The sequence below is a fragment of the Hesperophylax consimilis genome, chromosome 4, assembly GCF_061612785.1.
Source record: "Hesperophylax consimilis isolate HC1 chromosome 4, BYU_Hcon_1.0, whole genome shotgun sequence".
In the NCBI taxonomy this organism is placed as follows: Eukaryota; Metazoa; Arthropoda; class Insecta; order Trichoptera; family Limnephilidae; genus Hesperophylax; species Hesperophylax consimilis.
The window spans coordinates 32613096-32630519 of record NC_142839.1 but is presented as its reverse complement, the minus strand read 5'-3'; the positions used below and the strand labels follow the sequence as shown (position 1 = coordinate 32630519).

At 35.0% G+C, this 17424-nt stretch overlaps 2 protein-coding genes across 2 annotated transcripts; one reads left to right on the top strand and one right to left on the bottom strand.

Moving 5' to 3' along the window:
- Positions 1–10121: 10121 nt before the first annotated feature.
- Positions 10122–14540, bottom strand: O-fut1 (O-fucosyltransferase 1). The gene is made up of 4 exons (XM_089651692.1): positions 14385–14540; positions 13743–14201; positions 12490–12775; positions 10122–11652 (listed from the first exon to the last, which is right to left on the bottom strand). Exons 1-4 carry the CDS (start codon positions 14488–14490, stop codon positions 11346–11348), a joined length of 1158 nt encoding a protein of 385 aa, XP_089507818.1. The 5' UTR covers positions 14491–14540; the 3' UTR covers positions 10122–11345.
- Positions 14541–14707: 167 nt separating this feature from the next.
- ND-13A (NADH dehydrogenase (ubiquinone) 13 kDa A subunit) lies at positions 14708–16819 on the top strand. Its single transcript, XM_089651694.1, has 3 exons — positions 14708–14931; positions 15192–15368; positions 16547–16819. Exons 1-3 carry the CDS (start codon positions 14818–14820, stop codon positions 16613–16615), a joined length of 360 nt encoding a protein of 119 aa, XP_089507820.1. The 5' UTR covers positions 14708–14817; the 3' UTR covers positions 16616–16819.
- Positions 16820–17424: the final 605 nt, after the last annotated feature.

Below are 17424 nucleotides of genomic sequence, written 5' to 3'. Positions count from 1 at the left end.
CGCTTATTGAGTTTTTCCCATAATAAGTTCTGTAAAACATGATAGAAGGCCTTGCTTTGGCCGAGAAAACACTCATAAACGGTGGTTTTTCTTTTTTTTGCAGTAGCCATTGTTTGTTTAACTCCATAAATGGCAATATCGGTTGATGAGTCACCCTTGAAGCTGGATTGATTATCGAGGCTAAGCAGTACAGCTAACACAGTGGTGTAAATTTTGTACAGTTGATAAACAACCGTGTATTTGAAAACCTTACTAATAAACTTATATTGATTAAATTGATATCTAACAGCCATTTTTGCTGTATAAACTATTCTCATTGAATATTTGAAATGACATCCGACATTATTTGAATGTTAATTTTGTTCTGGAGGTGGGAAAACATCCATCTTTATTGTTTATATAACTATAATTTACAGAAATAACTCAGAATATTTACTTAATATAGGGAGATCTGAAATAGAAAATTTAAGAAATAGATATCAAACACAGACTAAAACAGAATCAACTGAACTATACCAAAAAACACTATCTCACTTATTTTAAATATATATATATATATATATACTACATGATATATGTTCATAATTAAATTCATATGTAACTTTGTTGTAATATTAATTTTCTTATAATTAAATTGTACATAATATGTAAATGAAATCCTCAGCACGGGAGATCCCAGTGAGGATATCATTATATCTATTTGTTACAAAAAAAGATAATAAAACACTTATTATTATTATTATTACTATAGAAAGAGGTTGGAAAGAAAAGCCAATTTGACAATTATGTGGTCATTTATGATTCCCACGACGAAAAAGGTTATGTTGTTTGACTTTTGGCGTAATACCTACGTTGTTTTGCCCTTCCTCCTTTGTTGGATCAAGAAGACACTGCTTTTCACCCCAAAACAGCTTTTCTCTCATTCTCGAGCCAACAAACAAAGAATCGCATCACGATTTATTCTCCCTAGAGTGAAATAACATAAAGTTAATTATTTGTTCGTGCCAATGGTTTCAGACCCCTCGGTGTCTGGTATGACGCGCCCCGGCGGTGACGCACGGCGGGAATGACGCACGCGGAACTCGTAACCGATAAAGCGGTAGGTACTGAAAAATCCTTCACGATTTATCATCTATGGCATTGCGAATGCGAACGAGAGCTTGCATGGGGTTTATCATCTGGATGTGAAAATAATTAAGCCTTTGTGTAAACATTGCCCACATGTGCTAAAGCAAACGGTTAGATAATTATTTAAACGAATAACTTTTATCGCATTCATAATAAAAAACACGACGAACGTGCGTTTCTCCTGTTTACACCTGATTTTCGATAATTCTTCTCATTTTTATTTTCGGATAATTGCGCAGTTGTGATTTCAAATTGAATCCCTTATCGTACCATTCCTGCCTGTACGTCTGTAGGTGTTTGCTTCTAAGAAATTCCCAGACGTAACGTAAAAAAAATAATTAAGTAGGTACCTAGTTTGTAATGTGCAAATTACGTCATCTTGGAATTAACAACCTCGTATTCTACGTGATGTATGCCTTGTGAAATTGTGAAGTCGGCCTTGACAGCCTTATGACGTAACTAGAAGTTTTTCGCGTTTTCACAAATTTCCCCAAATGGTTGTAAAGATTTTTTCCCAGATCAGATGATATAGTATACGATAGAATCTGATAGTATGTATAATATTAACAATATAGACTACAGTACACACAGGAAGCACGCCCAGTTGTGACCTCGGGGTCATACAACTTTGACATTCAAAATAAAATACGTGGATAGGGAGCGGATACTGTGGGTAGGTACCTATCGCTTACCCTATCTGTCAGGAATGAAATTAGAACAAAATATCTAAGTATATCATATAATACAATTGGTATTAACTGTATCTATTACGATTCTCTATTGTATCTATGCAACAGTATAATAAGGCTAATCCTAAAAATATATCTCTTAATAGTATAAACTAAAGTTGCTATCCGCGTCTGTATGTTTGTGCGCTTTTTTCTTCCAAACTATGTAACGGATATTGATAGGGTTTTCAGAATCATTTAGAGAATTTCTTCCGGAAGATTCATATATAAAATACATGCCATTATATTTATAGAAAGTAGAGAAAAGTCGATGTTTATCCTAGAATTAACAACCTCAAAATTTTACTCCAAATCATTCACAATCCCAAGTAACGCTAAGTACCTACATGTCAGATAGTTTTAAATCAAATCGTGTCAAATCTTTCTCGTCAGAAAGGTAGAACTAAATAGGTACGTACTGACTTGTGGGGATATAATGTAGTAGGATATCTGCACACATTCTTTATAATCATTTGCATCAATTACAATTTATTTCTTAGTTAAGCGAACCAGGATACGAAGAGAATCTAAAATAACAGTAATAACTGCCTAACTGTCCAGCGGTAAACAACTATTATTGTTGTCTTGGGTGTGGTGATTCGCGTTTTTATTGAAAACTGTTGGGTTTTTTCTCAGAACATCCATTCAGGGAATAACCAATCACGGGTTAAAGTGTACCTAATACATATCTGAAATACAGATTAGTCAGAGATGTTTATACCATTACAAGTTATATGTGGAATTAAATAGGTAACTAACTACCTACCTACTTTCACTTTTATATTAATTTATACTTCGACTACGGATGGGGTACTCCAGCAACTTGCTTAATTTCCTAAAAATTACAGACATTAAAAGGACGGGTTGTTTCGGAGAATCTGAACAATTCATCAAATTTCAACGTTCATTTTCAAGTTCTGTGAAAGATTTTTTCAAGTTATGTTTTTATTTCAGTTTTGTCAAGCAACTAGCCTACAATGATATAAAAACAGAACTTGAATAAGTCTTTCACAGAACCCGAAAATGAACGTTGAAATTTGATGAATTGTTCAAATTCTCCGAAACAGTAAATATGTGACATTTTCATATTTCAAAAATTGAAACAGATGCATGTGTTGTGTGTTGTGAAAATTATTATTATCTTTTCAAATCCTGACAAATGATAAAGTAGAAACTTGCCTGTTGTAAATATGTGACATTTTCATATTTCAAAAATTGAAACAGATGCATGTGTTGTGTGTTGTGAAAATTATTATTATCTTTTCAAATCCTGACAAATGATAAAGTAGGAACTTGCCTGTTATATATTTTAAAGACGATTTTTTTCAATTTATTATTTTATTTGAAATCTGTAGAAACAAAAATTTTCAGTTTTCATCTCTGCAAGAAAAGATACACCAAACTGTTGTTTATTTTCCTGCTATAGAATAAGTCTCAGGGTTAAATTCTTGTTCAACTTCCGTATCAGTATACTACGGTATACTATGCTAATTCTCATGCGGTACAATGATCACAGATCATACAGTAATCGTATTATAAATGAAATACGCTTTTATCTGTTTATTGATACACATTTTAATGGTCATGTGTTACGTTGTACGTGTTCAACGTAGCATAGCCAACAGCTTATCAATAATAATAAAACGTTTTTTATAAGATAATTGAATTTTAATAATACATCAATGATAGTAAATAATTTAATTTTAGATCCACTCAATTACGATTACAGAGTTCAGCTGTACCAAAATGTTTGTCCTTGAAAATAAAATAGCAGACATATTCCATGATATGAAACAGCAAACATTGAAAAAAAGGATGTCCTCTCTTTAAATAATATGGACACGGGGTAAATAGTTTAATAATGATAATAATGATTGGATTATTTATATAGCGCCGTTTTCGTGAGAAAATCACCTCAAGGGCGCTTAACAACTTAATTTATGCGTTGATCACTTAGACTTAATTACTTTTGGTTTATAACTAAGTTTCATAGATAGAGAGAGACTTATAACTAAGACTAATGTCGAGTGATTTACAACTAAGACTTTTAACTAATGACGCTATACATATTTTTATGACCAAGTGGGCATTTTTACACAATACCGCTACAAAACGACTTACAACTACGGCTTAAACTAGAGATTTACGACTAACATACATATTTAATTTATATTTACAAATACCGATTGTTATGATTTCTGCGCGTGGTGTCACTACGTACGAATGTAGGTAAGTGTATCGAATCTGTAATTGTAGAAAATAGAAAATAATAACCTTTTTAGTACTTAGTAACGTATTGACACGTAGGTAATTAAAGGCGTGGGAAAGTAAATTTTATTTGATAAATAAGTGTTATTTCACAATTCATTCCTTAAAAAATAATATATTATGGGTATTTGCGGGCTGCGGCACGTTACAGAGTGGAAGATGCTCTCAGTATCACCCTGGTGTAAGACCACAATTCAGAATTGAAACCTTGCTTGAAATGGCTTTAGCCGTGTTTGGTGAATAGATCTAGCCAGGTATTCCCCACTTTCCTCCTTCCCATCTCCTTCCCTCTCCACTACCTTCAGCCTCGCAAAACACCCTAATTGAGGATGCCGTGGTCTCACTGGCTCCAGATGGTTGTGCGATATTCACATAAAAAGGAGGCCAACGCATAATAGGGTATAGGTATATTCATTGTTTTTCTTTTCAAAAAAGTGAGGAAAAATTTGCGATAATTAAGGTATATTTGTGTTTTTATATTGACGAACACATTTTCTATAACGATTTATAGAGTACCATTTTCGATTTGCTGCCTAAACGACATGACCGTTTTTAACCAGCCAACGTAAGTTGCGACGGCGTTCACTTGCAATCTTAAATCTCCGAAAATTGCCAACGTGGACTGGGGGCGTTAATAATGCCTTTAACTTCTGACAGGGTGGTTTATTTATTTTCTGACGTTTCCCATATATTATAATAGCAACCTGCAACATTAGCTCACTTTAGCGGCTAGAGTTGTTGATCTTGCCAATATTTTCCTGGAGTTGGACTTATTATCAATATTATTGGGTATTTGATTCAACGGCATAGATTATATCATTGCATCAGGTGGAATCTCAGCTTTCTAAAAATTTGAATTATCGCGGTTCAAGGCCATAAGGCATAAATAAACCACTCACGCCATAATAATAGAATGAACATGGGTTCTCAGGTCGTCAGGGCAATTGACGCGGGTCAATTTTGCCACAGCGCAATTAAAATAGTTTTGCACTATGGCACGAATCAAACACGCACTCCCAACCAAAATTCAAGGGTGTTTGCCACAGCCACGGCGGAACGCATTCGGAATAGAATGAAATATATAATAGGATGAGAAATAAGTTCCTTTTTACCTCTGTAATCAGGATAATATTGTTCCTAATATCATACCGAAATTAGCGTTTTTTTTTGTCTAAAAGGGCGAATACATCAAGACCCTCACGCGTGACGCCTGCATAGTAACTGAACACAAATAAAACGTGACATATAATGATTAGGTATTTCACTAGATTAAAAAAAATTCCCTCCCAATTTTAGCGCCCTTCTGATGTTGCGAATAGGTCTAGTAGTCCCGGCCGCCCACTTTATTCACAGACTACGAAAAACTCTCAGAATCCACATTTCCAAGTCGAATCATTGTGACGTTGAATCGCCAATTTGTATTATAATGTTCTCACAATATCCTTTCCACGCAGCATTGGCGTGTTGTAGTTTGAGTTCAGCACGCACGCGACGGGCGATATTAATAAATGGCCAACACGAAAATAGTTTCCGCTCCAATTTATCTATTTCTGTCGAGGTATTTTTTCGTCTGCATAAAATCAGGCGTGGGCGGACTCTTTCCTGCTGCCGCGAGTTGATGCGCCACAAAACAATCATTAGGGATGAGAATCACGTTATCGGTACATCTTTATTTATGTTGTCAAACAGAATCCTTCTACAATGCACGGACTCACGTTTATTGGTATTTAAAAAATATATATTTATTCATTATTCTACAGTGCAATACAGTACCTTGTGAGAAAAATATGTCAGTGATGACTTCAATGGAAGAGCGGTGACTGATGACCATAAATAAACCACTCTGATGACGTTTTAGATGGTGATCATAAATAAACCACTCACATGGTGATAATTTTTTTATGCAAAATTATCTCATAGAAAAAATACATAAAAATCTTAAAATATTGTGTAGGTAGGCACCTATCACAAGCTGAAAACATTACAATATTATGTTTAGTGTAGTGAAATTCACGACAGTGGTATTCGTGTTATTTATTTGATTACCGCACAATAGTCCCAACTGCTCCCAAACATCTGGAGACAGTGAGTCTATGGCATCCCCAATTATAGTAGGTACCTTATGAGGCTGATGGTAGTAGAAAGGAGATGGGTAGGAAGAAGGTGGAGAAGTAACTGAATATTCAGATCTGGTCATTAAACACATTTAAAACCATTTTAATCAACATTTCAATTCTGAATGGTGGTCTTTTACTAGGGCGATACTGAAAGTCTTCGCTTTTAAGCCTTTTATGTTTATAATTGGCTTTTATGATAAAATATAGCCACCATGTAACCGCCTTTATCTGATCAATTAACAGTACCTACCGCATTAATCCAAATCATGATTATAATGAAGAAGTGAAATATATAATTACATTTTTTCTTCAATAATCGCAAATTCACTTTGTGTCATCATTTTAATAATATGAAAACACTTTTTTTAAAGTTCGGTTTACATATTCAATACCCGACTGATTTCCCCGTTTAAGAGCTAGCCTAATTTTAGAAATATGGAGTTAATTATAAATTATAACGTATATACATTTTCATAGTTTTTTTTTATCTTGGTCAAATCATATACTAAATAAAAGAAATACAGCCACTACAAAGCAATCTCCAAATTTTGAAAAAAAACTGGCCACAATCGAAATAGGATGATCAATCGAATAGAAATAAAACAATCTCAAAACCATACAAAAAAAATACTTCAATTTTGTTTTCTTTGTAATTTACTAATAAACTAGGTGTATCCCGCCACGCGTTGCTGTGGTTCAGTCTGTCTGTGCAGATAGAGAAACAATAGCGCGTGTTGCTTTTACGTCCAACAGATGGCGCTGTTTAAAAAACTTGTTTGTCCAACAGATAGTACTGTTTTTCAAAAAAGCATGTTTGTTCAACAGATGGCGATGTTTTTCAAAATCAGCATGTTTTTACTTGTTACAGGTGATTTCTTAATAATATTTCTTTATAGCAACTATGTGCACACATATATTCACGCTCGGCGGTTTGACTCGATAGAACATGTTGACTTGCAACGTGTATGGTATATCTATGATTGGAAAAATGCATTTCGTTGCGTCCACATGCTCGAGCAGCTCGACACAAGACGCCATAGATATATATATGTACCACCAAGATGCTCAGTCAAATTGTAAATTTCTGTCGAACATTGAGAATTACGGCCTTTGAATCTTTTTCGCTCAGAGCGAGAAGGTACACACATTGAGACATGTTCGAATGAGCGTAAAACCATCAAGTATGAACAAGAGTGGGTACATAGCTATAGCTAACCAGTGCCTTTGACTAAATCTAATAAAAAAAACTGAATAGGTATAATATTACAAAACATAATGTACATTGTGATTAAATCGAGTTTAAGATAGAGAGAGAGGGTATTTTGTGACTTAGTAATAAATATAATCATTATGGATGAATCAAATTTATTATTATCCATGATTCACTAAAATTTACACTCATTATCACGAGGGAAAGTTTTCTGACAATTGTTTTTCCTTAACATTTTTTACATTATTTAGTAATAATTCTATTACCAATGAATTATAGATAACATTATTTATTGTTCTTAGTAATGAAGAGATAAACCGAGAGTGGGCGTGACAATATAGTATTTCGAGTAAGCTCAATTTGTGGTTACTTCTGGTGAAATTGGTCAAACTTCTTTCTTGAGCGGATAAACAATGTCATGTCTGGGGCCTAGGAGACAAAAGGTTTTATGTAAATTGGCAAAATCAATTTTCTTTCAAATCGGTATCGATCACATTAAACTTTTATTTATTACCTGTTTAGTGATTCAAAAATTCATATCAAATACATATTCATAAATTTTTTTTGTAGACGGATAGCAATTTTTAGTTTATAAAAATATTTATTTCACAAATTTTTGTTATGAGGGCAGTATTCCATAAAAAAAGCCCAAAATTATTAAAATAAATAGGTTGGATAGTAAAAATGTATGATATTTTTTCATGGTCATTTATTCATAAAATTAATGTTTACGAGGAACATAATGTTACTTACATCAATATAGATTAGGTACATATTACATTATTTTAATAATCATAATATACAAAAAAAAAAAAAATTAAAAGTAGATACATTTTAAAAACTAAACTGTCAACCAAGAAATGCCCCTTGGGCGTGTTTCATGACTCAAATATTTTCCCAACCGAGGCATACATTTCCAATATAAATCTGTGTTTACGAAATTCAATTGGGATGGGATCTACGATCGGTGTAAATAGAACATTTGTTTGTATTGATGTATGAATAGAAGGTTGTCCTGGTTCCCTTCTATATTCTATATGTCAATCTAATATTATTAATTTGGACACAAATGATATTTTAAAAAATACAATTGGAACAGCCAGCGTTGTAGCAACGCAGTGCTCTAAGGGAATTCTATACCTACTAAAAAAATACTAACTTTTCCATCGCTTCTGTGGTCGAAGGGAAAGACTCTCAACTAGCAATCCAAAGGTCGCAGGTACCGGTGTGCGAAAATAAATTTTATTTGATGATTTTATGTTATTTCACGTCTATTCAATTAAAATAATATATAGTATACTTGGAGCGTCAGCATCGTCCAGGTGTTAGTCAAAATTGAAACATTGCTTAAAATGGCTTTAACCGTGTTTGGTGACCATATCTGAATATCCAGGTACTCCCCCACCTTTCTTTTCCCCATCTCCTCCCCATCTCCACTACCTTCAGCCTCTCAACATACCCCAATTGGGGATGCCATAGTCTCACTGGCTCCAGACGGTTTGGACAGTTGGGACAGAAAAAAATAACTGCAAGTGGAAGGTATATGTTCGGTCAAAATTTGGATGTATGCCTTTTAAACATTATCTTTCAAGAAATTTCAAAAAGAGTATATCTAAAATATTCACCATTATTTTTTGTTCAATCGATGTATTATATAGTAGGTACATTTGTAAATTTGGTAAACACATCGCTCGTTTGCTGCAATAATGACACAATTCACAAAAAGCAAATTTTCAAAAAAATTTTTTTAAATATTTTTAGTTATTGTAATAATATTGTGAAGCAATACTGACACTAACCGCTATCACGCAACTTTTGGTAGTCAGTAGTAGGTATGTCGTCCTACTAGTAAAAGGAAAGCGTTAGTTTTGACCAAATAAGTCAATATATAGGTATTTTTATGTTTGATTTATTTCTTTATTGCAGTAAATGAACGACATATTAGCAACATATAAAATAAATATGATTTTTATTTTATTTACAAATTCAAATTATAGACTGTTGTCATCCAGTGAATTTTCAGCAATCTACTTTAAAAATTTCCAGAAACCTAGTTTGCTGTACCGGTTTACATAAATAAACATTTGATTTCCAGCAATATATGTTATGTGTAGCGTTAATAACACGCTTAAAAGATGTATTGTGACTGGAATTGGAGGAATTTTTCATTCAGAATCCATCGTTGGATGACTAATAAGTAGTATTAACTCTCGCGTGATGTTTGGATGCTAGGTACCCCTTGAATGCGGCACTTTTTTATTTATACATGTTCTCACAAGACAATTGTTGTGATCGTATGAGGTACAGATGCTCGCAACCCAACTGATGTGTGGTCCGCGTAAAACATAATATACATATAAAATACTATTAAACTCAATGTCAAATAACGGAAAGCTTAAAAGTTTTTCTGCAATCGCCCATTATGAATTTCGTCACAATAATGGGCGTCGCACAGATTAGGTTACTCGTTTATGCGTCTACCACATTGAACCAGACAAACTGTAAAGGAAAATTTAAAAAATAAGCAAAATATTTCTTACAATCAAGTTCTAAGTTACAAAATGAATACATAATGTTTAATTGACTGAATGCCCATGGATGATTGTTTTATGGTTAGAATTTATCTGTAATATTTATGATGTGATATTAGGCTTTTCAAAGTATATGTACATACTTTAGAACATTCCTCATTATAAGTACATCTATAAAATTAATTAATGTTAATAATTTGGCAGCATTATTAGAATTAAATCTGTGAGCGAAAGGAAGAGATTCTTTTTAAACGACAAGGAGAAAAGGTATGTGCACTCCTCTGGTTGAAGCTAACATATATGAATCCTATAATTTCTATACCCGCTATATCCGATTTTTTGACAAAATGATCTGAGTATGACATCTTGTTCACATTTTTGCGAGCAACAAGAGGAGCCTAAAATTGAGTTTCAAAACCCTCCTTATCGCGACCAAAAACCATGTTAAAACTGCGAGTGAGAAACCAAATCCGCTATATCATACAGAAAGTTACTATCAAAACCCGCTATATCGGATTCAACGAATCACAAGCAGTTATTTTGCCAAAATACAATATGGCCGCCGCTCTGACGCCACGCTCGTGTGTCAAAATGATCTACGCGTGAGTTTCTAAACCCGCCATGTCGGCTCAGTTGACTTTCAAAATCACGAAGTGAGTATCAAAATCCGCTATATCCATTTTATTTATCGAAATTACTTAATTATTGCTAGACATATATAGAAAAATAAATGCTTTTCGAAATTTTATTACTCCAATTCATTAAATAAAAAATTGTAATGCATTTATTTATGTACGCTAGAGATGTGACAGTTTTTTGCGGTTTTCTCCAAATCAATGAAAGTTGATATAGCGGGTATAGAAATTACACGACTCATATCTCCTATTTCCTTTTGCACACACATCGACAGTCTCAACAAATTATGACAGTTGTACACCTGCTTAAAGTTTTGTGCTAAAAATCCATAGTTAACAAACTGATTGCCATCTCTTAAGCACAGACGCAATGTAGGCATGCTGAGTCTGTTCTACAGGTATTTTAATGAAGCCTGCTCTTAGGAGCTAGCAGCCTTGATATCCGGTGCACCGGTGCATGTGCATGAAACCTGACAGACTAACTGGCGACATAGTTCAGCTGTCTTAACACTGTACATACAGGGGCGCTCTTGTGAGATGTCACATAAAAATAAATATTCTTATGCAGATATACCAATTTGCACATCATTGTTCGTTAAGACTGTCGAGATATCTGTTTAAACATGAAGATATCCGTTCAAACATAAAGATATCTGTTCAAACGTGAAGATATATGTTCAAACATAAAGATACCTTTTCAAACATGAATATTTCTCTTCAAAAATAATTTATAACTCATCATGAGAAGATTGAGATTTCTTCTCCGTGGGAAAGGCCCAAAAAGAGGAGGGCAGTCCTCTCACATCTCTTTCCCTCTTCACAAAGGCAGAGTAAGAGGAGATGCAGTTCCCCACGAAGTGGTTGGCCATGGCTAGGATGGCCAGGTCCACGTGTGGCTCCGGGGTCTCCATGCGGTGAACCTCCACGGGGTGACGCGCTAGGGCCTGCGTCAGGTCCGCCACCATGTGATCAGCGTCAGAGGCCACGTATAAGAATTTCACATCCTTCATGTTTTTCAAGAGCCGTTTTAGTTGTCTGAGAATAAAATAAATTAATTAACAGTGTAACTGGATTATTTTCTGACATTGTTTAACCTCTTGTGCCCCGTCGTTGACGATAAGCATGCTAAAAAAATATTTCTCTTAATATAAGCAACAATTCTACTTTTGGTATATTATATACTATTTTTTATAAATACACTAGCTAATGTGTACCCGGCGTTGCTAGGGATTACCCTTAGGAGATAGACATATACCATCCTGGACGTTTCTGTAGTACATTATTTTGACATATCTCATAAGGTTTAGCCAGAGTTAACAATGTAAGCACCCGAAAATATTTTTTAACGACTTGATTAGAAAACATAGACTATTCTCTACTTTCTACAAATATGATATCCATGTGTTATATTTATATCAACCTTCCGGAATAAAATCTCTAAATGATGGTGAAAACCCTATTGAAATCGATTGCTTAGTTTAGAAGATCTAAGCGCACAAACAGACAGATGCGGATAGCGACTTTATTTTATACTATTTAGAGATAAACACATTATTTGATGGTACAATTTCAAAAAATATAATATTGCAAATAACAGATTATTACGAAAATAAAATCAGGTGCTAAAAACAAGAGCTGGTGCAATGCCAAAACTGTAAAACAAAGCAGTTGACGCCCCTTATTCTAAAAAAAGGTTATGATTTTTCAATTGAAGTAAACAGTTTAAAATTTAAAGCGGACATTATTGACGTGAAAAGAACAAAAAAAGAAAATATGAATGTAGATGGTGAGGAATGTTGGTTAGTCATTTTAAATTTAAAGAAAGAAGATTAGATAGGTACTATTATTTAACTGACAGTAGCTTAATTTTACCTAACGATAGTGTACTTTGTAGGTAAGCACATGTCGTATGTGATGGGCCCGTGCTCCTGCCGATATCCGATGCACTGCGGGGCAGCAAACAACGAGGGGCTCTGGGCCACGTGGTCGCAGGCCCGCGCCCAGTCTGGCCCATTTCGAAGGTGCACCCCAATGTAGCCCCCCTTCTTAAAGTGATGCTTCACATAGGAGAGGGCCTGCCCCTTCACGTGGTCATTCCACTGTAGGTACCGGTGCAAGCCGCGGTTTTCGCTTTGCACGGGAAAGCTAGCGGGGGCCCCTGAAATATTTTTTTATAATGTTATCAGGAAGGAATACATATGAGAAATAATAAACCACACTAATTTCTTGGCAACACGATGCATTTAGTATTTAGTCGTGTAGTTAGAGGTAATTAAAAAATTCAATAGAATTTGTATGCACTGTGGACAGAGCACTTCAGCAGTAAGTAATTAATTTGGGAGGTAGGTATGGGTACTGCTGCCCCAGAAAAAAATTATTGGATAACTAACACCTCTGCCACAGGTCACCCCAAGTGGTTCACAACTTTTGGTGACTTAGCAGGGATGCCCAGGTTCATGGGGTGAGGTTTTCCGAGTCTTGGCAGCAGATGCGTCTGCCCACCAACTGTGTGGCAGGCCGGATTCATACGTCCGTTACTCCTGGACACACTTACCCCCAGATTCTTACCCACCCCTAATACCTTCCTTCCGCCCCCTCCAACGCCGGCGCGCGCATTTTTTTGGACTGTGGTGAGGGCTACTGTCCGCATATGGATGCACTTATAGTCGGTGGAGGCATCAACTAACTAACTTTCAGCGCCCTTGAGGTGATTTCTCACGAAAACAGCGCTATATAAATTAGCCAAATATTATTAAATTCACGTTTGGACAGCACTGGCAGGACAGTGCTTTAGTTACCATTACCACAACTACTCAACCAAATATTGGCACCGTGTGCACCTAAATTAGGCTAAGAACCTCAAAAAGCCAATCTTAAGGCGCACATATTGTATAATAGATAAAATTAAGTTTCGTCATTCAAATTAATCCATTCATGAGAAATAATTCTTAACCATTTAGGATTTATTGCTGAAAAACGGACAGGAGGTAAAGAGGATCAATGTGTGTATACATGAATTTATTCAAGCCAAAAACAATATTGTTGAGAATAGTAGCTTGTATGTCAGAGCATAATTAAACAAAATTAGATTTGTAACTGAATGAAATAAAGTAAGTCAAATTTACCTGTAAATGCCAATACTGGCCATTTGTCAGAGGGGTACTTGAGTTTCCACTTTTCAGCAGTGGAGCCTGTGTAAACTTCGTAGTGGAGGGGAGCATAGAACTCAGACTTCAAAAAGTCTATAGAAAATGTATCCCAAAATGGTCCAAACGGATTACCCTCCTTCGCATTGCAGCTTTTATTACCATTGGCTGAGTTCCCTCGAGCAACATAACAGAAGGAGGTTCTTTCTTCCAAAGGCCACACTTGATCTGCTATGTGCTTCATGAAGTCGTCCATTGTCACAACTCTATGGTACTCTTTCAAGGGTTCAACTAGGAAGTATGCATCGAAGGGTACTTGCAAGGACTTAGCTTCCCCGAGGCGGTACTCCACCCAGTGGGGAAGCACTAAGGTTCTGTTCAGCCCATGGGCGAAGCCCAACGCACCCAGAAAGTGATCAGCTTGGTTTCCAAACCTCCCTGTAAAGAAATGATAATGTTTGAAAAGGATTACATTTTCTAACGTTAAGCAAATTTTAACGAATAATTTATTTCATAAGCAATTGTTTTTAATTCATAAAAGTAGCTACTAAGTGATAGTAATTAGTCAAAATAACCAACGTAAATCGCACAATTTAATCGATATAACAAAATATTACAAACCCATGCATGGACAGTAGACAATGTAGCCATTCGGATCTATTTTATTGCAATTTAAAAGAGAAAATACAGAAAATAACAACACAAAACTTAGTAATAAGCCCGGCATGTTTTGAAAACCTTGCGAAAACGGTAACCAATAAACCACTCACACCGTGAAGTCCGTAACTGGCAACATCGGAGATGTCAACGTCAAAGCAATGCTGTGTTGACCGTATAGAAAATCAAACATCCACATTTAAAAACAGGTTATTTTGTTTGGTTAAGTTCTCACTCTTGACTTGTTGAATTATTTTGTAAGGAAAAATATTTTTGACATCTTTTATCACTGAAATTTTGACGTTTCTCGTTTGTGTAAAAATTTTCAGTTTTTATAACCATTATCTTCTTGGGGGTGATTTTCGTTTTTCTTCTGAATTACAAGAATTGATTAAAAATGTCATTCTCGAGGAGCATTACCATTCTAAATAAAGTAAAAAATGCTCGCCCACTAATATCTGTTCGAACTGTAACTGGTAAACCAGATGATGTAGCGACTCACACTGGACAGGTAAACCGTTTTTGTCAAAGATTTTGTATATTTATACCAAGATGAAGCTTATTTCCATTTAGTTTTTATGCATTTTTTAATATTCTTCCTCGATAACTCCCAGATTCCTCTAATCATCCATAATATTGACAGTTGTACTTACATAATACTAGGCAAAAAAATTGAAAACAACACCAGACCTGTCAGACCTTGTGCAGTTCTCATGCAGAGCTTTATTGGCAGGCTAGCTTTGAGTTTAGAAAATCTAATATTACTTTCAGAAATGGGATTCTGATGACTACAGGATGGTGAGGTTCGATCGGGCCGCTAAGCAGGTGAACCCCCAGTGGGCCATCAAGCTCATTGCAGAGGTGCCCCCGATAGAGAGCAAGGAAAGGGTGGTGTGGTGTGACGGGGGCAGCGGCCCTGAAGGACATCCCAGAGTGTTCATTAATCTGGTAATTCATGTTTTGCTGCCATGGCAATTCTATTTATCATTTTTTTAAATCCCTTAAGCCTTTTTCATATGTGTTGACGGCCTCTGTAGCCTTTACATTTGATTAGGGAGATTGCCGGTTTTGATTCTCATTCCGACTGGCCGGAGCCAGTAGGACTCTGTAGTCTCCAGTCTTTGATAAAGGTGAGACTAAAGGAAGTCGGGAGGAGTACAGTAGGGAAGTTCCTACCTATTCAGGTGTGTTCACATAACACGACAAATTAAAAAATATGTGCATGTACAGTGAAATTTCTCGAACAATCGTCTGGGGAGACATGAGGGGTCATGTGTCGTTAATTTCTTCCTGTCCCAAATTAATTTCATACGAAACATGCAATAAAAGATTGCATCATTTTACCGCATTATTTGTTAATATAATGCCGTTTTTGTATTATTTTACTCAATCTATCGATGCCGGCGGCTTCTTCTGACATTAGTTGTCATTAGACATTCAAACACAGCAGTGGAAACGTACGGTTATCTTACTTTCTAGCTTTTGAGCATTTCAACCTTAAAAATGAATCTTCCTGTGTAAAAAGTGCATACTCTTCTAGAAAGATTAATAATTATTGAGGTGATAAAATCTCACTGAAAAAATCCTTTTTAGAATAAATAGTTAAGTATGAATGTAGCTCTTTTCTATTTTCTTGCATTCATATTTTATTTCAATAGGACCCTTCAAAAACGATAGAGGTTTCACTGTACCAGGTTTTGGAACCGAGACCTCCCTGTCCAGAGCCTTCTGCTCTGCCACACTTGTGTATACATATTGTCGTTGCGCTTGCAAAAACGCCTATGTGCCAGATTTTAATAAAACATTTCTTTGTACTAAAAAAATCTATAATATGGGCCCAAACTCGGCTAAGTGTATAAGTTTAACTGTTATCGCACAATACTCATTCAAAAGTTGTCCATTGACGCATTTGAATACAAAACTGGGAAGTTTTTGTGCTTCCCCTGTAAAATTTGGTAAAACTCACATAGCCGATCTTGCAAGCGCAACGACGAAATATTGATATATATATTTAATATTCTACTGGGGGTTGTAATGTAGATGGGTGTTATAAAAAAATGTTTCACAGGTTATCATATTATAATATCTGATTGGTTATCCTTCTGCTTAATTTATTTATTTTACAGGATAAGCCAGGAAATCATTCTTGTGGATATTGCGGACTTCGCTACGTAAAGAAAGATCACCATCACTAAACTGGGCCTATTTTATTCTCCTAAAATTATTTAATAGCTGTACTCTTTAGGATTCACATTATTTCAATCATAGTTTATAAATTATATTATATTGAACTGTATATAGAAATTCACAACCCAAATGGTCAAATGCTTTAATTTATTCAACATTGTAAACTTTGTTATGTTTAACATCAAAAAATGAATAAATTAAATCTTTGTTGACGGCTTTGTTTTTATTAAGTCATCATGCAAACATTCTTTGGTGATTATTATAAAATGAATTCTTTCTTGAAAATCAACTACTATATCTGGATATTGCAAGGAAGGTTAATGAAATTAATTATTTGAGTCCCGGAGATGCAAAACTCGCTCTGAAAATTTCTGCTCATTTTGATACATTCACAAAAAAGTATTTAAATAAATATTAAATCAACATTTTTCACTAAATATCAATAGAATAATATGTTATTTTTAAGAAATTTAGCATAAAAGGCGTATGCTTTTTATATTCAAGGTGTTCCAAACAGTTTTTGTGACCATTTCCAGATTTGCAAAATATTCCAAAGCGTGTTTTGCAGCTCCACAACTCATTTGACGTTTCTGGAATTGGCTCATATATTGCCAGCTTTAATACGATTTCTGACACCAATGCCTAAATATTTGATAATCTAGCTAATACAGTACTCTTCAATCATCTGCCGGTCGATTAGCAAACAACTACTATAATCAGCCGTTATTCTAGTTGAAACCACAAAATCAAGCCCTATAATTCACCGATTTTCGTATGTCAAATTCAGGAGTCCGCCGCGTGCCTCACACTAAAGCAA

What these genes read in the sequence shown, in the direction of transcription:
- O-fut1 (XM_089651692.1), bottom strand. Translation starts at nt 14,490, where the DNA reads ATGCCGGGCTTATTACTAAGTTTTGTGTTGTTATTTTCTGTATTTTCT. An exon ending in TGTCTACTGTCCATGCATGG is followed by an intron (nt 14,202 to 14,384) that starts GTTTGTAATATT and finishes ATTTCTTTACAG; the next exon opens with GGAGGTTTGGAAACCAAGCT. An exon ending in ACAAAGTACACTATCGTTAG is followed by an intron (nt 11,653 to 12,489) that starts GTAAAATTAAGC and finishes TTTTATTCTCAG; the next exon opens with ACAACTAAAACGGCTCTTGA.
- ND-13A (XM_089651694.1), top strand. Translation starts at nt 14,818, where the DNA reads ATGTCATTCTCGAGGAGCATTACCATTCTAAATAAAGTAAAAAATGCT. An exon ending in TAGCGACTCACACTGGACAG is followed by an intron (nt 14,932 to 15,191) that starts GTAAACCGTTTT and finishes TATTACTTTCAG; the next exon opens with AAATGGGATTCTGATGACTA. An exon ending in CCAGAGTGTTCATTAATCTG is followed by an intron (nt 15,369 to 16,546) that starts GTAATTCATGTT and finishes TTTATTTTACAG; the next exon opens with GATAAGCCAGGAAATCATTC.